At 42.4% G+C, this 24284-nt stretch overlaps 1 protein-coding gene across 1 annotated transcript; it reads left to right on the forward strand.

The window, feature by feature from the left end:
* Positions 1-11932: 11932 nt before the first annotated feature.
* LOC308078783 (extracellular calcium-sensing receptor-like) lies at positions 11933-24284 on the forward strand (the record flags this gene model as incomplete). The annotated part of the gene is made up of 13 exons (XM_080420135.1): positions 11933-12032; positions 12446-12615; positions 14902-15129; positions 15952-16006; positions 18554-18716; positions 18830-19124; positions 19612-19698; positions 19928-20197; positions 20668-20874; positions 22159-22434; positions 22841-23068; positions 23148-23271; positions 23371-24284. 13 exons carry the CDS (start codon positions 11933-11935, stop codon positions 24282-24284), a joined length of 3117 nt encoding a protein of 1038 aa, XP_080276261.1.

Raw genomic sequence — 24284 nt, forward strand, 5'->3', positions numbered from 1 at the left:
ATAATTATAACAATAATAAAGGGACAAACTAAGAAATAGTGAAAGTAGCAGATCTACAAGCTCACAACGCGGCGCATTGCGACACGTGAGTTTATAGATATACAGCTATTTTCACTACTGAATCTGTGCGCCAGTGCAAGGGTCTTATTATAAGATTAGAGCATACCAACATGCCGGTCTAGCAGGTCGGCCTAGCAGGCCTCACACCTCTCCCCTCGGTGTCCTTCTTTGTTCTCCCTACTCACTTTTCAGAGACTTATTCTCTAGTCCTCCTTACAGTGGGGTTGGACATTTGGTGAAACTGTTAGCCAGAAGACAAAAGGAGCGTCAGACTCAGCTATGGCCATTATTATTATATTTTTTGTTGCTATTTATTCTTATTTTATTATTAGAGGGCCAAGCAAGCAGAGCGTAGGCATCCTTTTGTTTTGTTTTTCTTCTGCCGTTTTTTGCTGTTCTGGTTTTAAAGTGCAGTAGGTTTTTACGAAACTTGTCAATATGGTAGAGGGCTATGCCAAACGCCGAAAACATGACACTCACAACCATTGGCCAAAGAGTGGCTCTATAGCAATCAATTGAAAAACACAAACTTTGAACAGGCATAGCTCGTGAAGTGTTATGTTGACATACAGCCATGAAACCTCATTACATGTATGCGTCTCCTTATGAGGAACACATTTGCCACTGTAATCTATGACCTCTGACCCTTAGATCTTCTGCCATTTTTAATTATATAAAAAACTGTTCTATTCAAACTCCTCCAATTTGTTTTTGAGCAATCTGCACAAAACGTTTTACGCATGGACCAATATCTAAAATCCATTTTGGAGAGAAGTTTGTACGTGAAAAAATAAGCCTCCATGAGCCAATTAATATTTCAGTTTTATGAAAATTATTCTTCAAGGTTCAAGTTTATTAATGTCCCAGAAGGGCAATTGGGTTTAAAACATTCAGACAGTACAGGACAACAGCAGACATGAAACACCATAGCATAAAAACATAGGTCTGGGCGCATCTAGTGCAAGAGATAAAAAAGGAATTATAAAGTGCCGGCATAAAGTGCTTGTTTCATCATCATCATCATCATCATCATCACAGTAAAGTGCAAGAGATAAAGAGATAAAGTGCTTGTTTCATCATCATCATCATCATCATCACAAGAGATAAAAAAGGAATTATAAAGTGCCGGCATAAAGTGCTTGTTTCATCATCATCATCATCATCACAGTAAAGTGCCAGAGATAAAGAGATAAAGTGCTTGTTTCATCATCATCATCATCATCATCATCATCACAGTAAAGTGCAAGAGATAAGATAAATAAAGGGCTACATTCAGAAATACAAGGTGCCTGCATAAAGTGCTTGTTTCATCATCACCATCACCATCAGTAACATTATCCTCTATCGGTCCCTGGCAACATTGATTGCCCGAATTGAGGCAGGAACAAATGAGTGCTTGTATCTATTGTTTTTGACACCAGGGGCACTCAGACGACGGCCAGATGGCAACAGCCTATACTCTGGCTCGAGTGGGTGTGCACTATCTTGTCGAATGGACATGGTCTTCAAGAGCAGTTGTCTGCTATAGAAGGGGTCGAGGCTCTCCAGTTGGATGCCAGTGATTTTGGAGGCAGTTTTCACTATCCTTCCTAAAGAATTTTTATCCTTAATGGCGAGGTTACCATACCAACAGATGATAGAGAAGGAGATAACAGAGTGTACATAGGCACTGTAAAACAGTTTCATCAAGTTTCTGTTAACATTAAATCTGGCTAATTTCCTTAGGCAGAAAGGGCGTTGCTGTCCCTTCTTACACAGCATGTCAGTGTTTACATCAAATTTCAGTTTGCTGTCAATAATCGTGCCCAGGTATTTGTAACTGGGTACGATTTCCACCGGCTGGCCACAGATATCAGTGTTCTGGGTGGGATGGGGACCACGTCTGAAGTCAATACAGAGCTCTTTTGTTTTTGAGATGTTCAATTCAAGGAACGCGTCACTACAGCAGGACAAGAAGTCCTTTGTGACCTGACCATGTCCGACCTCGTCATTGTCTAGAAGGCTGACAATGACTGAGTCATCCGCGTATTTTATGATAAAACGGTTGTCGTGATTACTGCGACAGTCATCCGTGTACAAAATAAACAAGAAAGCGGAAAGAACACAGTGTGTGGCGAACCAGTGGAAGTGGACAAAAGGCTAGACATTGTCTCATTCACTCTTACACATTGGGATCTGTTAGTTAGGAAGTCAAGGATCCAGCCCACCAGGCATGGGTCTACCCTGAAGGTGTTCATTAATTTCTCAGCCAGAACATGGGGCTGGATCGTATTGAACGCTGAAGAGAAATCAACAAAAAGCAACCTGGCATGCTTTTTACTGCCCTCGAGATGCTTAAGAACTAGGTTGAGAAGAGTGGCAGTTGCGTCCTGGCTTTCCCTAAAAGCAAACTGAAAAGGGTCTAGAAGGCTCTCAGTTTTAGCCACAAGCTCTGACTTGATGAGCCTCTCGAACTGTTTCATGACCAGGGAAGTAAGAGCCACGGGTCTGAAATCGTTAAGTGTTTTAGGTTTGCTGTTCTTGGCTACGGGTACAACAGTGGACCGTTTCCAAAGGGAGGGTACTCTCTGCTGGCTAAGAGATAGTTTAAAAATATAATAAAAAATGGGACCTAATTGTTCAGCACAGGTATTTAGTAAGCGGCCACCGATGTGGTCCGGGCCTGAACTTTTACGAGGGTTGCATTTTTTGAAGCAGTTGATCACATCCTGCTCGTCAAAGAAAGATCTTGAGGGGGGGGGGCAGACAGAAGTCTATTCCTGATCTCAGAGTGATTTCCGCTGAAATCATAGGTGTCGAATCTAACATAGAAATCATTGAGGCTCTGAGCCAGTTGCTGGTCACAGTTGTAATTGGCTAATATGACCTTTTTCCTGCCATTTTCTTTCAGCCCTATTATGGTTTTCATACCAACCCAGGCAGAGCCCAGGTTATTTGCTCTAAGTTGGCTCTCGATTTTTTCCTTGTAGATCTTTTTACTAGCCCATACCTCTCTTTTAATTTATTTTTGTATACTTCTCAGTTCTACTGTGTTTCCCTCCTTAAAGGCCTTATTCTTCTCCTGCAAAAGAGATCCAAGGGAGTTAGATACCCATGGTTTAGAGTTTGGGTACACTTTGATGGTTTTCTCAGGAATAACAATGTTCTCACAATACAAAGACCAGCTAGTAACAACATCCGTCAGTTCATTGATGTCGGCAGAGGACTCAGAGAACATGTCCCAGTCTGTGCTCTCAAAGAGGCCCCGGAGGGTCTCACAGGCGTTGTTATCATTCCAGTTCTTAATGCGGATGCTCTGCACTTTACCACGTTTTAGAGCAGTGCGGTAAACGGGAAAAAGGTGCACACAGTTATGATCGGAAGCCCCCAGGGGCGGGAGGGGTACAGATTTTTATGTGTCCTTGACATTACCAAAACACATGTCTAAGGTTTTGTTGGACCTAGTCGGACATGTTACATATTGATGGAAGTCTCTGAGAGTCTTTTTCAGGGACACATGGTTCATGTCACCAAGGATGAGATTTGGTGCGTCAGGGGAGATTAGTTGTAGTTTCTGTACAACCCTGAGAATCTGCTCACAGGCGCTAGCCTCATTAGCTTTTGGATGTATATAAACGACTGTTATAAATATCTGTGGGAACTCCCTCGGCAGATACACTGGCCGCAGAGAGACAGAGAGCAGTTCAACGTCAGGGGTACACAAACTCTCTCTAACAATGACAGATTTAACATTGCACCAACGCTCATTAACATACAAACATACCCCCCCACCAGTTGACTTGCCCGTAACTGAGGCGTCCCGGTCTGTACGAAAGGGTGTTCCGAAGCCATCGATCTCCAGATCGGTGGCCAAGTCACGTTCGGATAGCCAAGATTCCGTGAAGGCTAGAATGCAGGAATCCCTGAAGTCGTGGTTGCAGGGGGTTAGGGCGTGCAGTTCATCGGTTTTATTCCGGAGGAACTGCGCGTTGGAGAGGATGATGGAAGGTAGCGGAATGCGTGAAAGGGGCTGTGTCTTCCTCAGGCGAGTGCCTCCTCTTCTCCCACGCTTTCTGACCCGTTTTCCCGTCCAACGGGCTCCGGAAGGGTCGCAGGGTGTCAGTAGTTCCGCAGGGTTCGGCCGGATCAGGTCCACGGGTGACTCCTGAATGTTGCTCCAGCGAAGTAGCTGTTCTGTGGTGTATTGGGTTCGAGCTGGCCGATTGGGAGACAGCAGTGAGTGTCCCAGGCTCCATGTAAGCTGAAACACCAGTAACGCCGAAAGCAGGGCGAGTAGATCCATGGCTCTATCCAGGCCAGGTCCGATCCGACAGAGTGTTCCTGCTCTAGGGCTAGAGAGTTCAGGCTCTGTGAGAAGAAAGTTCCCTCTGTTAGCCTAGCTAACTAGCCGTTAGCCGTTAGCAGGTCTCTGTATCTCCTGTCGGCGACCGTGTCCCCCAGATCTAGGCTAAATACGAGCCACACTGGGGGGAAGTTTGTAAGAATGTTGACTCAATGATGCACTTAATGATGCACCACAGGCTCCGTTGTCAGCCTGGACAAAAAAGACGTAGAACGACAGAAAAACACACAATAACAAACCAAACTACACTCGCGCTGCTGGTCGCTGCGTGCGCATGCGCCCTGAGGCTCTCCCCTAACTACTGTAAATGCAGAGTCACATTTTTACGAAACTTTGCAGTATGGTAGACGGTCACGCCAAATGAAACACATCTTACTCCAATTGGCCAAGGGGGGGGGGGCGCTATAGCAATTTTCAATTGTGTGACGTATGTCCTTGCGATACAGGGGGAAACTTTATGCTTTTCTGATAGACAGGGCTGTTGTAGCTGAATGCGTAGAAAGGACACATGACAAGTGGGCGAATAGTTGTCAGTGTAGCCCTGGTAAGATTGACACATTACAGGACGTTATTTTTTTAATATGACAGGATTGCTAATGATACATTTAGCCCTGCCCCTACTTATGGCTCTGCCCAGATGGGTGTCGTTAAAGATTACGTAGTGGCATAGGGTGTCACAGGGGATGGCATAACACTGTGTATATAATGTAGCAACTGCACAAAGGGTTTGGGAAAGGAGTTAAACAGAGGAGGACAGTCATGAGGGCTTCTCTACACATACACCTGCTTTCATACCTGTACTTGACCTTGATATTGTTCTCCTCATTCTCTGTTTTGTCTTCCTCACCTTCCTCTTCTTGTGAGTTACAGGCACCATTTCATCTTAACAGAATGTACCAGGCTGGGGACTTTATTCTGGGTGGCTTGTTTTATATTAACCTGTATCCTGTCCACTCTGAGCTGTCCTTCACCTCCAAGCCACGGGATCCCACTTGCTATGGGTGAGTATCACAAATACAAAAGTAAGCAAGAGAATAGGGATCGGGTTTTGATATTAGACCACAGGATTAGTTGATGTTGTATATTTTTACTAAGATAAATATGCATTGGTTACAGTGTCATTTTGTGTGTTAGTTTTCACATTGAAGGGTTCAGATGGGCCCACACCATGGCTTTTGCCGTTACTGAGATCAACAGAAACCCCAGCCTACTACCCAATGTGACTCTAGGATATAGTCTCTATGATACCTGTATCATGCTTGGAGTTGGATTCCGTGCAGCATTGTCATTGGTCAGTGGCAGAGAGGAGCAGTTTCAGTTGGATGAGAGCTGTGTTGGGTCCCCTCCAGTGCTAGGAATCGTGGGTCCTACTACCTCAACAAATTCTATCGCTATCTCTAGAATATTAGGGTTGTACAGAGTGCCCCTGGTAAGTTTACTACTTGAATACCATTTTACCATGACATATTTTATATTGACTTAGTTTGGGTAAGTAAGTTATTTGCAAATATAACATGATGAATAATGAATTTGGTCTTTTTACCACTTGAGAGACATCAAACATATTTACTTGCAGGCAGAGCGTGTGGGCAGAGAGGGCAGATTGTGAATGTAGGGTGATGAAGCACGATTTTAATGCATCTGTACTAGAAATGAGATTATCTGACCTGAGAGCAGGAATCTTATGCCCTCTAGTCGGGCGGTCTCATGGTCAGATGTAAAGACTTTTTTTTTTTTTTTTTGTGAGTAAAAAACATACTGTGATATTCAGAATGTAAAATGTATGTAACAAATACATGTGGGCATGACACATGTCCCCAGTCTAGTATACTACTGCACATCTTTCTGAGAAGATTTATTTCATTTTAATTTCTCCCTTAAGGAGTGATTGGTAATGTGTCTGTTATGTAATGGTATCTGTTATGTTCAAAACATGATGTTTTGGGGCAGTGTCGCTGTCCATGGTCCTTAATGATGCAAAGGTATTCAGTCTACATTGTGACTTTGTTTGTTTGTTTGTTTGTTTGTTTGTTTGTTTCTTTCTTTCTTTCTTTCTCCTGTATTTCATTCTTTTTGGTCCTCTCGCTCGGCTCACATGCTCTGCTGTGTCCATGGTCCTTAATGATGCAAAGGTATTCAGTCTACATTGTGACTTTGTTTGTTTGTTTGTTTGTTTGTTTGTTTGTTTGTTTCTTTCTTTCTTTCTTTCTTTCTCCTGTATTTCATTCTTTTTGGTCCTCTCGCTCGGCTCACATGCTCTGCTTGCAGAGGAAATTTGTAAAAAAATAAAGAAGAACAAAATAAGTACATTACAACATTATGTTTTGTGCCTTTTTCAGGTAGCTTACTATGCCATGTACTCCTATCTGAGTGACCGGAATCAGTTCCCATCCTTCTTTAGAACAATCCCAAGTAGTGCCTTCCAGGTGAACTTCTACATGCTATACAGTAGATCTGTTGGTATTAAGTAATATACTGTATGTTCCACAGACTTTACAAAAACGTCCTCTAGTGAGTGTAATATGGTTATATATTGTATATCACCTCTCATTTGCTTGTAGAACTGCTGGAGCTGAAGGTCTTTATTGACAGCATATATTGTACTTTTACTCCTCTACATTTATTTCAAAACCTTTAGTTACTAGTTACTTTGTATATATTGATTGTTATTACAAAACCTACATTAACCACTTCAGCTCTGTATACATTTCGAGTTTTATACATTTGAAAACTTGGGACATTCTGCATAATGAGTGCTTTTACTTTTGGTACTTCAAGTACATTTTGATGCCAATACTTTTGTACTCAAGTAAATTTAAAATTCCGGACTTTTACTTGTAACAGAGTATTTCTACTTTGCAGTATTGATACTTTTACTTAAAGTAATACTAGGTAACGTTTTCAACAAAACTAAAGTTAAATTGTATATCTTTTGCGAGTGGCAAAAGTTTCACAACACCCACTCCGTGAATTTCACCCCCGGAAGCCTTTTATTTATATATTTTCTATTGAACGTGTACGGGGGGGACTTTCCCGGGAAAATGACGTTCCTGGCCAACGTCATGACGTCGTGGCCGACGTCCTCAGGAACTACCGCAACGGTTTCCTGTTTGGCCAGGAACTACCGCGCTATTAACAAAAAGGAACCTCACGCTGATTTTAAGATAATGTAGGATTGGAAGATCGAAAAAGAACAGAAAAAGAAAGCACAGCTCATGGTAACTAATGCTCCACTGGCTAAGAGAAACGATCCGTAGATAGTATAAAACAATTAAAAGATCGCTTTTTGAAACGCTTCCGGCTTCCGGTGAAAACGAATGGAATTCTGGGTAATCGAGGACTAGGGAAATTGTATGCAGTGACGGTAGTGACCAGCAGAGGTTGCTAAAAATCGTTATTTGTGATTCTGCATTGTACAACTTTAAGTAAAGCAACCGAGTACTTTTTCCACCACTGATCTAACCTAAGCACTTATCCATGCTTTATGCAATCAGGTTCGAGCTATGCTCCAGATTATGAGGCGGTTTGAGTGGACTTGGGTTGGAGTGCTGTTTATTGATGATGACTATGGCCACGATGCTGCTCGAATCTTCCAGTCTGACCTGGATCAGTCTGGTTTGGGTTGTCTGGCTTATCTAGAGGCTCTGCCCTGGGACCATGACACAGCTGAACTTCAGAGGATTGTCTCTGGGATGAAGAAATCCACAGCTCGTGTGGTCATTGTATTTACCAATGGAAGCTACATGGTTAAGCTCATGGAGGAGGTTTGTGTTATGATGATACATGTTAATTCAGAGATTCAAGTATAAGGAATCTGGAATTAGTTATATTGGAGTGAAGACATCCTTCATATCTCCTATGTATTTGTATTCATTGTCAATGCCAAAGTCAATTACGGGTACATTTTGAGGATCGAAAGAAAACTAATTAACATATAACATAATATATAACATAACATAACATAACATAATAACATATATTTGCTTAAAATATACACCAAGCTTAATTATTATTGAAATTTCAACATAAATAGTATTATTACGTAATTTATTTATATTTTTTTAAATACAAATTGATTTATCTTGGAGAAATGTACACGCAATTCTGGAATGCTATACTGTATGTGCATGAGTGCGTGCGTGCAGAGGCAGGTTTTTTTGTTTCAAGAACAAGCAAAGTTAATTGGGGAAAGGTAACAAAAACAGGGAGGGGAAGGCAGTTTAAACAGTCACAAAAAAAAAAAATCACGATCTTGGATATTTCCAACATATTATTTCAGTTCAGCACAAGCCTCTTTGCCTACAAAAGAGCAACAACTAGAAAAAGTGCTCCTCGGAGCACACAGCACAGGTCTCCGCCAGGTCAGGTAAGTTATTGTGGCCTACTGGTGGCGCTATAATAGGCCAATGTGAAAAGGGTGCCATTTCTTATTAGGCCTTGCACGGCAATCGGACACTGCATTCATGGCTTGGGGCATTTTGTGCAAATTAGACCTTCTGGTGGTGCTATAACAGGCCAATGTTAAAAGGGTGGCATTTGTTCCTCAACATAGTGTGAAGGTGTGTGCACAGTTTGACCGCAATCGAACAAGCCACTACTGCAAACTTTAGATGTCAATCTTAGCCAATGAGAATGGAATATGATCAAACACATCCGTCTTGATCACATGACTATGGAGATCATGTGTACCAATTTGCGTGAAATTTGGATAAAATCGGAAGGAGTAATATAGTGTTTTACGTACAGTAAGTCAGCCTCCTGGTGGCGCTATAAAAGGCAGATGTTAAAAATGCAGGGCAAAGGTTTTTCCTTGACCTCTAGGGAGTGAGCATACAAAGTTTTACACAGATCGGCGCAGTTATAGTTACAAACATGAATCGGCCTGTTATAGCGCCACCATGAGGCTGATTTGAAAATGTTCAAGTGCCATTTCTTCCTCGGCATAGTGGAAATATGCGAGCAAAATTTCGCGGAAATTGCATGCTGTGTTCATGATTTGAGGCATTTTGTTCATAACAAGCCACTACTGCAAACTTTAGATGTCAATCTTAGCCAATGAGAATGGAATATGAAAAATCAAACACATCCGTCTTGATCACATGACTATGGAGATCATGTGTACCAATTTGCGTGAAATTTGGATAAAATCGGAAGGAGTAATATATAAAGAAAATTGTTTTACGTACAGTAAGTCGGCCTCCTGGTGGCGCTATAAAAGGCAGATGTTAAAAATTCAGGGCAAAGGTTTTTCCTTGACCTCTAGGGAGTGCGCATACAAAGTTTTACACAGATCGGTGCAGTTATAGTTACAAACATGAATCGGCCTGTTATAGCGCCACCATGAGGCTGATTTGAACATGTTCAAGTGCCATTTCTTCCTCGGCATAGTGGAAATATGCGAGCAAAATTTCACGGAAATTGCATGCTGTGTTCATGATTTGAGGCATTTTGTTCATAACGGAGTACTCCTGCAAACTTTGGAATACATTATGAGCCAATCAGGATGGAATATGAAAAATCTGAAAGACCCGTTTTGTTTAATGACTATAGAGATACTGTGTACCGATTTGTGTGAAATTTGGATAAAATCGGAAGTAGTAATATAAAGAAATGTGTTTTACGTACAGTAAGTCAGCCTCCTGGTGGCGCTATAAAAGGCAGATGTGAAAAATGCAGGGCAAAGGTTTTTTCCTTGACCTCTAGGGAGTGCGCATACAAAGTTTTACACAGATCGGTGCAGTTGTAGGTACAAACATGAATCGGCCTGTTCTAGCGCCACCATGAGGCTGATTTGAAAATGAGCCAATCAGGATGGAATATGAAAAATCTGAAAGACCAGTTTTGTTTAATGACTATTGATAATGTGTACCGATTTGCGGGATTTTTGGACAAAATCTGTAGGAGTACTCTAAAAAAATATGTTTTGCACAAATTGGCCTCCTGGTGGCGCTATTATGTTATATATGAAACACTTGGGGCAGAAGTTCGGAATTGGCATCCAGGGAGTGTGTGTGCACAGTTTCGCTGCTATTAAGGCAACGGTGGCGGAGATTAGCTGGTCACAGACGGACGGACGGACGAACGGACACACACACGGACGGACGGACGGACAGACAGACAGGGGGTAAAACATACTCTCTCGCCATGCCTTTCGGCCTGGCGGAGACAATAAATAAATAAAGAAAATCACAGTAACAAGCTATTTAACAATAAAGTTGTAGTGTGTATCGCTTCCTACCCGATTGAGTGTCTTCCACTGCCAATGTGAAGAGGCACATACATCCCTTCAACCAACTGAACCAAGCACTGTCCTTGATGCTGCTCACCTCGGTGGTGGTGCCTGTCTGATCGGGTCCAATATATATATATATATATATATATATATATATATATATATATATATATATATATATATATCTCAACAGGTAGTAAAGCAGAGGGTGACAGGTCTGCAATGGATAGCCAGTGCGGGCTGGACAATAGATTCTAATCCTCAGACTCCTCACTTCATGCCATACCTGAGAGGCACCCTGGGTGTTGCCATCCGTCGTGGAGAGATATCAGGTCTGAAGGACTTCTTGTTAAAAATACACCCTGACAATGATCCTGACAACAGCCATGAAAATAACTTAGTGAGTGTTATCGTTAATTTAGTATTTAAGTTGCCATTTGTAAATTATTTTTTATAAAGTTGTTTCATTTATGCTGAAGTCTTCATTGTGTTTCTTAGGTGAGACAGTTTTGGGAGCACACGTTTCAGTGTAAATTTTCACCCCTTCCGTCAGAGTGGGTGGATGCTGGTGGAAGGGTGTGTACTGGACAAGAGGACCTAGGAATATCAGAAACTACACTTCTGGATGTGTCTGACCTCAGGCCAGAGTATAATATATACAAGGCTGTGTATGCTCTGGCCCATGCCCTCCATGACATGTTGCAATGTGTGCCAGGAAGAGGGCCTTTCATTGGGCACAGCTGTGCCAGTTTGCAGACAATACAGCCATGGCAGGTGGGATATGAATGAGTTAATGTTTCTATTTTCTACGAAATTACAAGAAGAATCCCAGCAGCCACCGGTCTGAGAAAACTCAATTAGTCTGCTTCCGGACAGAGGCCTCCCAGAGGCGTTCCCAGTTCACCCAAACGACATGCTTGGGTTTGCCATGTCTGTCTAGATACTGTGTCCTCCATGACTCGGTCCTGTGATCCTGTTCATGAATATCACAAACAAGATAAGTGACAATGGACAGCCCCGGCTCAGGCCAACCCCCACCGAGAATGTCCAACTTACCCGGAGGGCCCGGACACAGCTCTCACTTTGGGAGTACAAGGATCGGATGGCCCTCAAACAGTGTTCCCCTCACCATGCTCTCGCAGCACCTCCCACAGTATCTCCAGGAGGACCTGGTCATATACCTTCTCCAAATCCACAAAACACATGTAGACACATGTAGACCGGATAGCCATATCCCAGGCCCTCTCCAGGATTAATGCAAATGTAAAGAAGAGTTGGTCCGTTGTTTTACAACCAGGATGGGATACACATTGTTCTTCCTGGAGCTGACGTTCAACTATCGGCCGGATCGTCCTTTCCAGCACGTTCACGCAGACATTCCCAGGGAGGCTGAGGAGTGTGACACCTCTATAATTGGCAAAAAACAAACTATAGTCCCTCCTTTTTGAAAGGGGGCACTATAACCCTGGTATGCCACTCCTTTGGTACTGTCCCCGACTTCCATACAGTGCTCAACACCACAAGCCTTCAGCATTTCGGGACAAATCTCATCAATCCCCGGGGCTTTGCCACTGTGGAGTTGTTTGACTACCTTAGTGACTTCCTCCCAGGAAAATGACGTTATTCCCCCATCATCATCTGGATCTGCTCCTATCCTAGAGGCCAGTACTTACTTGCTTACTTACTTACTTATGCCTATAGCCCAACTTTGGGCATAGGCCACGAACAAGAGCTCTCCAGGCATCCCGGTCCTGGGCCAATTTCTCAAGCTGTCCCAATGTGTGGCCAGATCTCTTCACATCTGCATCCAGGTCATGCCGCCAGGTCTGCCCCTCTTCCTTCTCCCCTTCGGGTTCCAGAACAGGGCATATCTCGCGATATTAGATGCAGGTTCGCGAAGATTGTGGCCAATCCATCGCCAGCGTCTTTGGAGGATTTCTTCCTCTACAGGGTGCTGTCCTGTTCGCAGCCACAGTTCCAGGTCACTGATTGTGTTTGGCCAGCAAATTCGGAGGATTCTTCTAAGGCAGGTGTTGTTGAATGCCTGGATTATTTTCATAGTGTTAACAGTTGATCTCCAGGTTTCCGCTACATAGGCCTACAGCAGAACAGGCTTCACCATGGAATTAAATATTCTGATCTTGGTGTTTATGGGCAGATCTGAGGATCCTCCGAGATTTTTCAGCTGATGGAAAGCTGCTCTTGCCTTGCCAATCCGAACTTTTGCATCGGCATCTGCCCCGCCCAGCTTATCAACAATACTGCCTAGATAGGTGAAGCTCTCCACCTCCTCTAGTGCTTCACCTTCTAGTGTGATGGGGTTAACGCTGTCTGCGTTTATTTGGAGGACCTTGCTCTTTCCTCTGTGAATGGTGAGGCCAAGGCGTGTTGAGTTTGGTGAAACTGTGTAGGTTTTCTCTTGCATTTGTTGTTGAGTGTGGGAAAGAAGGGCCAGGTCATCAGTCCACTGGATGCCATTTATTTTCTGTGTTGTAGTTGTCTTCATGACCCAATCGATGGCCAACAGGAACAAAAAAGGTGACAATAAGCAGCCTTGTCTCCAGTGCCAGCTTAACGGAAGGGCTTTAGGTGCTGAAGCACAGGGCAACAACCTTGGGGGGGCACCAAACGGAGTGGAGAAAGTGAAAGAGGACAAAACTATTGCCGAAAAGCGCCAACATTTAGAAGCAGCAGCTGCTGAAGGAGCGCTAAAACGGTGAAACGTACCCGTGAAGCGTTTTTTTCCCCCGTGCTGCTATTTTTATACTCTGCCACTTCTCTTCAATGGTCTCTACCTCTCTCTGCTCTTGTAGGACCTGGAACTTGTTTTTGAGTGTGATCTTAGGGCGGCTTCACACTGGATCCGTTTGAATCAAACCGTTTCCGAGTACGCTTGGCTGGCCAGCATTCACACTGGCCAAGACTCGAGACCATTTCATTTAACAGTAATGGTAAATATGTGCCTCATGGGGGCGCTGTGGACTATGGGGCTTTGGGAGATAGAATGTCATTCACAGAAGAAAAGTCACTCTAGAGTGAATAATAAAGTTTGACTGTGTTCCTGACGTTGTCTTGAGTTATAATAACAACAGATCAACAATACACAACCAAAGCAGTGTGTGAACTGGTCTTCGTCACGGACGCATCCTTGGTATGACGTCACGGACTAATCCTTGGTGTATTTATCCTTATAAATACGTTCGCCACACATGTGTTTTTTGTTTATTATTTTTCACAGCTCGCGCTACTCAAACACTAGCGGGATTATTATTTCTTGTCAACATTCAAGTAGAACTATGAGAAGGTATAACCCAGCTAAAATAATGCGTCATTATAAAAAATATATAAATGATATATGATTAGCAGTCCACTTCCTTCTCTTGGTACGGAGGGATTCACACTGCCGCGTTCCGTTCCCGACTCCGCAGCAATCGGACCCGAGACTACCTCCCAAGGTGGTTTCGGGTACGGTACGGTGATGCGTTACAGGGAACGGTTCGCTACGTTCACACTACACAACATCTGCCATGTGGTCCGGGGTGCGCACCCGGGACCATAGTGTGAAAGCGCCCTTAGACACTTCTAGCCCGGCTGTTTCTTTCAGAGGAATGGTGTTGTACCTCTGGTGTTTATTGGTTTCCCCAGTCCAATTTCTCATAAGTTTTATTTTTATGCGTGCGACCAGGAGATGGTGGTCCGAAGCAACATCTGCTCCTCTTCTGACGCGCACATCTTGAAGAGATCTTCTGAACTTTTTCCCAATGCACACATGATCGATTTGTGAGGCCCTGTGCGACCGCATCGTTCGCACCGCCGTTGTGGCGGCTCTGGTTGCAGAATGGTTTTCCAGAAGCACCTTGGTGCCGCTTGAAATATTTTTTCATGGTGTCTCCAAACTTCTCCTACACCCTCTGTTTTGCCTCTGTCACGGCTGCAGCTGCTGCCTTTTGGACCCTTTGGTACCTTCAAATGCCTCAGGAGTCACCCGGGATAACATACACCGAAACATAGTGTCCACAACGTTTTTTTTTTTGCTAAGCCCGACTGGGTTCTGTGGTTAGCACGACCACCAGACGGTTTGCTAAGAAGCCCTTCCTTTGGGCCTGGCTCCAGAAGGGGGCACGGACTTTCTCTGGGCCGGGTCATGTTTCTTCTGCATCGATCTTCCATGGGGTCTTCTTCAACCATTCTTAGTCATAGGAATGTAACTATTTGTACATATTGTATGAAGTAGGTTGATCTTCATAATTTTACTCACCATTTCTAGCTTGTGTACTACCTGGAAAAGGTCAACTTCACTACGGCATTTGGTGACCATGTATCATTTGATGATAATGGGGATCCTCTACCAATCTGTGATGTCATGAACTGGTTGTGGCTCCCTGATGGAAGCACAAAGGTTCGCAATGTAGGTGTGGTCAAGAAATCTGCCTCTGCAGGTGAAGAACTCATCCTTGAGGAAGAAAAGATCTTCTGGAATTTTGAATACAAAAAGGTGGGTGAAAGATCTGATGTTGTACAATTTTTCAGTTGTATGTATTCACATGCCCCTTATGTGTCGATCTGGTCAAAAGTGCTTGTGCCTCTCAGACGGTGCCTGTGTCTGATTATTATGTGTAGGTGGCCTCCTAGTATGTCAACAATATTAGGTAGGTTAACCTCGGAATTGTTACAGTATTGAGGTCGGCGTGAACCTGGTTGCCAAGGAAACAGAGCAAGATGGAGCCAAAGCTGACGGCTGGCGTGATAATGCAAGGCGTAAACCCATGCCATGTGTATAAAACTCTGTATCTCTGTTTAAACATCAGAAGAATATATCTGGATCCTTGCTCTAAGCACTTAGATCTCTTCTCTGGATTAAACCCAAATATAAATTTTAATAAGAAGTTTTCTCTGTTTATTGATGTAATTAATACATATCTGACAGATAGTTATGGACCGGTATTTACTAGAGAAAAATAAAGCTATCAGTGGGCTTTCTAAAAGACCTGATGTAAAGATCATGATGTGAATGTAATTTAGTTTAGCCTGAGATTGATCACTGTTAATTTCTTAGCCTCCTCGGTCAGTGTGCAGTGAGAGCTGTCCCCCTGGAACCCGTGTGGCCAGAAGGAAAGGAGAACCTGTCTGCTGCTTTGACTGCATTGCTTGTTCTGAGGGAGAGATCAGCAATGACACTGGTAGGTTTAAATGTAGCTAGGTATAGTAGGCTATATTTAGAATGATACTGTACTTGGATGTCCATTTAATCTTCTCTTCTTTGTTAGACTCTACAGAGTGCACCAGTTGTCCAGAGGACTTCTGGTCCAATCCCCAGCGTGACAACTGTGTCCCTAAGAGCAAGGAGTTCCTCTCCTTCCATGAGGCCCTGGGTATCTCCTTGACAACCCTTTCATTGCTAGGCACACTTATCTGTGCCATTGTCCTGGGAATTTTCATCTATCATCGAGAAACACCCATGGTGCGTGCCAACAACTCAGAACTCAGCTACTTTCTCTTGCTGTCACTCAAACTGTGTTTTTTGTGTTCACTTCTGTTCATTGGCCGTCCCATGCTCTGGACTTGTCAGCTGAGGCATGCAGCATTTGGGATCAGCTTTGTGCTGTGTGTCTCGTGTATCCTGGTAAAGACTATGGTGGTGTTGGCTGTGTTCAGAGCCTCCAAGCCTGGGGCTGCAGACATTCTGAGGTTTTTTGGTGCCATGCAGCAGAGAGGAACCGTTCTGGTTCTTACTTTCTTCCAGGCAACAATCTGCACAGCCTGGCTTGTGTCTGCCTCACCAACTCCTCATAAAAACACACAATACCACCACAATAAGATAGTATATGAGTGTGCAGTGGGTTCAACAGTTGGTTTTGCAGTGTTGTTAGGTTATATTGGTTTACTGGCACTCCTCAGCTTCCTCCTAGCATTCATGGCAAGGAATCTGCCAGATAACTTCAATGAAGCCAAGTTAATCACATTCAGCATGTTGATCTTCTGTGCCGTGTGGATAGCCTTCATCCCAGCATATATCAGTTCTCCAGGCAAATATGCAGATGTAGTGGAGGTATTTGCTATTTTAGCATCTAGTTTTGGTCTTTTGGTGTCACTATTTGGCCCAAAGTGTTATACCATCCTGCTGAGACCTGAGAGAAACACTAAGAAGTCCATCATGGGTCGAGGCACCCCTAAAACTTAGCAACAGTATTACAATATGAATAAAAACAAAACAAAAAAATAATAATCCTCTTAATTTAATCACCACAAAATAAAACTTGCACCAGTAGGCCTAGATGAGAAAGAGAAATACATATTGACTCTTCAGTCAGTGACCTATTAGGCTGCCCCAGCGTGTCTGATATCTTGTCTAGAGGGGCGGGTTCTAAATCTCTGGTGAAAACAACCGGGGGCTCCCATTGGTTCACCCATCTGTCCGTCACCCCCGCGCCCCTCCTCCTCCCCAATGTGCAGCATTGAGAGCCCTGACGTCACAACATTTGGAGCGACGCCCACTGCACTCTGGTTGGTCGGGGAAATCACCCACTTCCTATACCAGGAACGTCAACAGGCTGGTCTAGGCTTTTATTTTTTAGCAAAACTAAAAAAAAAAAGCCTGGAGATCGAGGCTAGTGACCTATTGTAACGCTCGTGTTCCTTAGGGGTTCAGGACAAGCTCGAGGCATATTCTACAAATTCCATGACTTCTTTAACTCACTGTCTTTCTAATTTCTATGAATTATTTATCTATCCGTGGTTCAAGTGTCAAGCTCCCACATTGGGTTTTTCAAAAGACATCCAATTAGGCATAACATTATTCAACATGAGATTTGCCACAAAAAAAGCAAAACTCATGACTACTACATCTGGTTTTAAATAATATTTGGATTAAGATTTGCACTGACATCTTCCCTGTTGCACTTCGAGGGGCAATGTGACAAATTAATGTTTTTTGTTGTTGTTTTTTGTTTTAATTAATGTCAAACTGTATCTCTATTAAAAGCGGAATAGTTTAATTTCAAGGAACACCAGTGGTGCTGACATGTTCCTAGTCAACTGTATGAAAGCATTTATTTATTTAGCCTATATAGTTTACATTTTGAGTTATGCTAATTATGATTCAAGAATGGACAAGGAGTTAATATAAATCATTACAATAACAATATGTTTACATATTGTTGTGGATAGAGTCCCATGCATACGTTCTAGTTATCTTTGACTCATAGTTTCTTTAACTCTATATAATAAAACTGATATAACCATATTTGCATTGTCAAGTGTTTTGGTTTTCTTCATATGACAAAATACACTACATTAGGTTCTTATTCAGTGGCCCTTCTGAGGGACTTGTTCAGGTGTTATGGATAATATTCATAGTTTATTACATGATGCTATCAACTGGGGTTGATACAATTAATCAACAGGTACGTTGCAAGCACATATTGTTTCTCGCACTTCCTTGTTTCAGCAAAGCAACTTCTAATTTAAGCCACATATCTAATAGTACACACACACGCACGCACGCACGCACACACGCACGCACTCGCACACACACACACACACACACACACACACACACACACACACACACACACACACACACACACACAAACATTCATGTATTAATCTTTTTTTAACATATAATGTCATTCATGATGTATAGTGGGTAAATAGTTGGCAGGTGAGATAATATCATTGACACATTGCAGAAAACTGTCTCTACTATTGCCTCTGCCCGGATGGGTGTTGTTAAAGATTACGTAGTGGCATAAGGTGGCACAAGGGATGGCATAGCACTGTGCATAAAATGTAGCAAATGGACAAAGGATTTGGGAAAGGGGTTAGACAGAGGAGGACAGTCATGAGGGCTTCTCTTCACATACACCTGCTTTCATACCTGTACTTGACCTTGATATTGTTCTCTTCATTCTCTGTTTTGTCTTCCTCACCTTCCTCTTCTTGTGAGTTACAGGCACAGTTTAATCTCAACAGAGTTTACAAGGCAGGGGACATTGTGCTCGGTGGCTTGTTTGAGATCCATCTCTCCTCTGACTTCCGTGAGCTGTCTTTCACCTCCAAGCAAATGGATCCCACTTGCTATGGGTGAGTATCAAAACTACTATAGCAAACAAGAGAACAGGGAACTTTCTTTGATAGATAGTACCATATTATTAGTTGATATACATTCAAGGTTACAGTGGCATTTGTTGTTTTAGCTTTAACATTGAAGCGTTCAGATGGGCCCAGACCACAGCTTTTGCCATTACTGAGATCAACAGAAACCCCAGCCTACTACCCAATGTGACTCTAGGATATAGTCTCTATGATACCTGTTACTCGCTTGGAATTGGATTCCGTGCAGCATTGTCATTGATCAGTGGCAGAGAGGAGCAGATTCATTTGGATGAGAGCTGTGTTGGGTCCCCTCCAGTGCTCGGAATTGTGGGCGATTCATCCTCGAGACATTCTATCGCTATCTCTAGAATATTAGGTTTGTACAGAGTGCCCCTGGTAAGTTTTTAAATAAATAAATGATATATGAAACACGATATACCTATAATATACCTTCTATAATGTAGCCTATATGGTCATTGCAAGACAAAAATCAAATGTTCTACTCCTTTTTAAAGACCTTTCCACAGAACAAGCACTGCATGATCATGATGTGATTTTCAAGAATACAAATCAGAGTGCGCTTGTATGATTAGGCTACAATATTAGACCTATGAAGTGCAACTTATTTACAATATAGCTTGTTTCCCCTCTACTACTTTTATTTTTCCTCAATGATCCGTGAAAGATTTTGAGCATTAGACCTGAGTGTGAAAATTGCTTTGTGAGTGGGGAGTAGGATTGGGTTTCTCCACATTCTGCTCCGCTCACATGCTCTGCTTAAAAATATGCAAAGTCAAAAAATAAAAGTATAATATATAAAAATATAAATAGTGTAATAAAAATAGTATAAAACTTCAGAATTTATATTTTGTGCCTTTTTCAGGTAAGCTACTATTCCACCTGCTCCTGTCTGAGTGACCGGAGTCAGTTCCCGTCCTTCTTTAGAACTGTCCCAAGTAATGCCTTTGAGGTACATCAATAGATCTGTTGGTATCAAGTAGTTCATGTTTCACACCCTTGACAAAAATGCTTTCTTGTGAGTGTAATTGATATTGCATATCACCTCTCATTTGATTGTGTGTATTACTGCTGGAGCTGAAGGTCTTTGTGGACAGCCTCAAATGAGAATTCATGGATTTACCACTATGTCTAGCCAAATCTAACCTAAGCGCTTATCCCTCCATTCTTTATGCAATCAGGTTCGAGCTATGCTCCAGATTTTGAGGCGGTTCCAGTGGACTTGGGTAGGACTGCTGATAGATGATGATGCCTATGGCCACGATGCTGCCCGAATCATACAATCTGAACTGGCCCACTCTGGTTTGGGCTGTCTGGCTTATTTTGAGGTTCTGCCCTGGGACAAGGACCCAGCTGAACTTCAGAGGATTGTCACTGTGATGAAGACATCCACAGCTCGTGTGGCCATTGTATTCGTATATGGGATCCGTGTGCTTAATCTAATGGATGAGGTTTGGAGTTATGATGCACGCTAATTCAGGATTTCATAATTATAAAGAATCTGACTTGTGTTATCTTAAAATTAGTGATGTCCGCTATTGATATCCGATTTTGATACCGATATATGCAGGCTTTTTTTTTCACCAAAACTAAATGTCAGTTAAAAACATCACATTATGCCAAATTTTATTGTGATGCCCCACTGAATGCATTCATTAATGCAACAAGGCTTTCCAAATGTAAACATTTTCTGTATAAATACAGATATTTTCCCAATTTTTTATTTGTATGTTAATATCGGTCCATAATATCGATATAGATATTATGGGCCGATGGGCCCATAATATCTATATCGATATTATCGGACATCTCTACTGACACACACACACACACACACACACACACACACACACACACACACACACACACACACACACACACACACACACACACACTCATATTATGTTTTGTCCAACAACAGGTGGTAAGGCAGAATGTGACAGGTCTGCAATGGATAACAGGGTTGAGTTGGATAATAGATACTAATCTCCAGACTCCTCACTTCATGCCGTTCCTGAGAGGCACCCTGGGTGTTTCCATCCGTCGTGGAGAGATACCAGGTCTGAAGGACTTCTTGTTAAAAATACATCCTGATAATGATCCTGACAATCGCCATGGAGATACCATAGTGAGTATTGTGTTTAACATTTGCGTTGTCTTCGGATCAAACATAGCCCGCCAGTAATGTTCAACAGAGTTTAGCAGAGAAACCCACTAAATGATTTTTTTTCTTTTCTTTTTTCTTTTTTACTTGATTATGATGACTTTTCAAAGAGTGCTTTGAAAGAGTGAGACATGAAAGCTGTACGTGTACACCATCAGGGTGCAAAGATTGCACCCTGATGTAATAGATTACAGTTTGTTCAAAATAATTAAGCTCATGAAAATAAAAGTACTTAAAATGTTACTATACATAAACAGCTAAATGGTACTAAAGTACATGAACTACATACAATAATAATAATAATAATAATAATAATAATAATAATAATAATAATAATAATAATAATAATAATAATAAAACTTTATTTGTATAGCACTTTTTTGAACAAAGTTACAAAGTGCTTTGTTTAAATATCAAACTACTTAAATTTAAACTTGTAATGACACACACAACTGTGTCAGTTTAGTTTTTTCTAAAGTGCCCCGAGAAGCTATTACATTATAATTGACAATCAATCTAAATCCATAATTATGTGTAATATAATATCAGCTTATTTGTTTTTACGTCTGGAGACTCCCGTCCACGACAGGCTTCAGACGCGCCTCCTGCAGGAGACTTCTGAACACATTTGACATGTTGTGACCACATGCCCCATGCTGACATCGACCTCGAGTAGGGTTCGCACCCACAACCTTCTGCATCAAATGCATATGCTCCAACCGCTACACTAGGGGCAGCGTAATATTGTATTAACTATTCTATAATAATCCATCAGTTATAATGTAACTACAGCATAAAACATCAACTAGTGTAATAGGGGCACACACCAATCTTAATATCCTATTATGTTGCTGGCAGCAGCATCAAACCATGAAAACAATGCCTTGCTTCACTTTCAACTGGATCTGCCTCCTGGTGGCTCTATAACAGGCCGATCTGAACATTTCGGGGATGAGGTTCTGCTCAGGCATCCAGGGAGTGTGTGACAAAATAAATGATCTAACTTCTGCTTTTCACAATTACAACTACATTGCTGACTACATCTACACAATACACATGGTCATCATAGATTATACTCAGAGGTGATCGGTACAGTTGGGAGGAAGCCCGGCAGTGTCGCGGGGTATGGGGGACTTTCAAATAGACGCCATTTTTTAAAGTGTTAAATGTTAAGACTACACATTTAAGCTGCAATTTCAAACAGACAGTTATTGTATTTATGCTTAAGTCTTTATTGTGTTTCTTCAGGTTAAGCAGTTTTGGGAGCACACATTTCAGTGTAAATTTGCACCCCTTCCGTCAGAGTGGGTGGATGCTGGTGGAAGGGTGTGTACTGGACAAGAGGACCTAGGAACATCAGAAAATGCACTTTTGGATGTGTCTGACCTCAGGGTTGATTATAATGTGTATAAGGCCGTGTATGCTCTGGCCCATGCCCTCCATGACATGTTGCAATGTGTGCCAGGAAGAGGGCATTTCATTGGGCACAGCTGTGCCAGTTTGCAGACCATACAGCCATGGCAGGTAAAGTATTAATTCACATTTTACATGTTTTTTCAAAAAAAAATCCCACGATTTTGTAACCCTATTTTTTACACCCAATGCCAATTGTCTATGTAATCCTGGGCACTACCTTCCCTCTGCCAACCTAGGGAGGCCAGGGCCACATTTTACATGTTAAATAAATTGGATTCAAATTTATAATAATAATGAGTAAAAAATAAAAATAAAACATTAAAGTTCTTATAGTTATGCAATATTAAGTGTATGTCAGTACAGTGTTTGGAGCAGTAACACAGTTAAGATCCTTTGGGGGAATACTTACTATGTGGAGATATTTGCATTTTAGTGCACAAGTCCATGCCTTTGATTCTCCAAAACCTTTTAAAGTATTTAGCTGTTCCAAAATTTTGCTCATCACTATTTCTAGCTTGTACACTACTTGGAAAAGATCAACTTCACCACATCATTTGATGATCATGTATCATTTGATGAGAATGGTGATTCTTTACAAATCTATGATGTCATGAACTGGGTGTGGCTCCCTGATGGAAGCACAAAGGTTCAAAATGTAGGTGTGGTCAAGAAAACTGCCTCCGGTGGTGAAGAACTCAGTCTGGATGAAGACCGAATCGTCTGGAACTATGAATCCACAAAGGTGACTTTGGCTTTCTAAAATACCAAATAATGGGAATTTAGTTCAGACTGAAATTGATCATTGTTACTTTCCTCGGCAGCCTCCTCGGTCAGTGTGCAGTGAGAGCTGTTCCCCTGGAACCCGTGTGGCCAGAAGGAAAGGAGAACCAGTCTGCTGCTTTGACTGCATTGCTTGTTCGGAGGGAGAGATCAGCAATGACACTGGTACTGTAGGTCTAAATCATGTATCAATGTAAACAGTAGGTTAGGGTGACAATGTACGTGTCTATCCCTTTAATCTTGCCCTCCTGCCCTCTTTGTTAGACTCCACAGAGTGCACCAGTTGTCCAGAGGACTTCTGGTCCAGTCCCCGGCGTGACCACTGCGTTTCTAAGAGCATAGAGTTCCTCTCCTTCCATGAGGCCCTGGGTATCTCCTTGACAACAATCTCGCTGCTAGGCACAATTATCTGTGCCATTGTCCTGGGAATCTTCATCTATCATCGAGCCACACCCATGGTGCGCGCCAACAACTCAGAACTCAGCTTCCAACTTTTGCTGTCACTCATACTATGTTTCTTGTGCACACTTCTGTTCATTGGCCGTCCCAGGCTCTGGACTTGTCAGCTGAGGCATGCAGTATTTGGGATCAGCTTTGTGCTGTGTGTCTCGTGTATCCTGGTAAAGACTATGGTGGTGTTGGCTGTGTTCCAGGCCTCCAAGCCTGGGGGTGCAGACATTATGAAGTGGTTTGGTTCCATGCAGCAGAGGGGAACAGTTCTGGTTCTTACTTTAATCCAGGCAACAATCTGCACAGCCTGGCTTGTGTCTGCCTCACCAACTCCTTATAAAAACACACAATACCACAGTGATAAGATAGTCTATGAGTGTGATGTTGGATCGATAGTTGGTTTTGCAGTGTTACTAGGTTATATTGGTTTACTGGCACTCCTCAGCTTTGTTCTAGCATTCATGGCAAGGAATCTTCCAGATAACTTCAATGAAGCCAAGTTAATCACTTTCAGCATGTTGATCTTCTGTGCCGTGTGGATAGCCTTCATCCCAGCATATATCAGCTCTCCAGGCAAATATGCAGATGTAGTGGAGGTATTTGCTATTTTAGCATCTAGTTTTGGCATTTTAGTAGCATTGTTCGTTCCAAAGTGTTATATAATGCTTTTGAAACCTGAGAGAAACACTAAGAAGTCCATCATGGGTAGAGGTGCCACCAATATGTAG

This window comes from Gymnoscopelus braueri (genome assembly GCF_963280865.1).
Source record: "Gymnoscopelus braueri genome assembly, chromosome: 22".
Taxonomy (NCBI): domain Eukaryota; kingdom Metazoa; phylum Chordata; class Actinopteri; order Myctophiformes; family Myctophidae; genus Gymnoscopelus; species Gymnoscopelus braueri.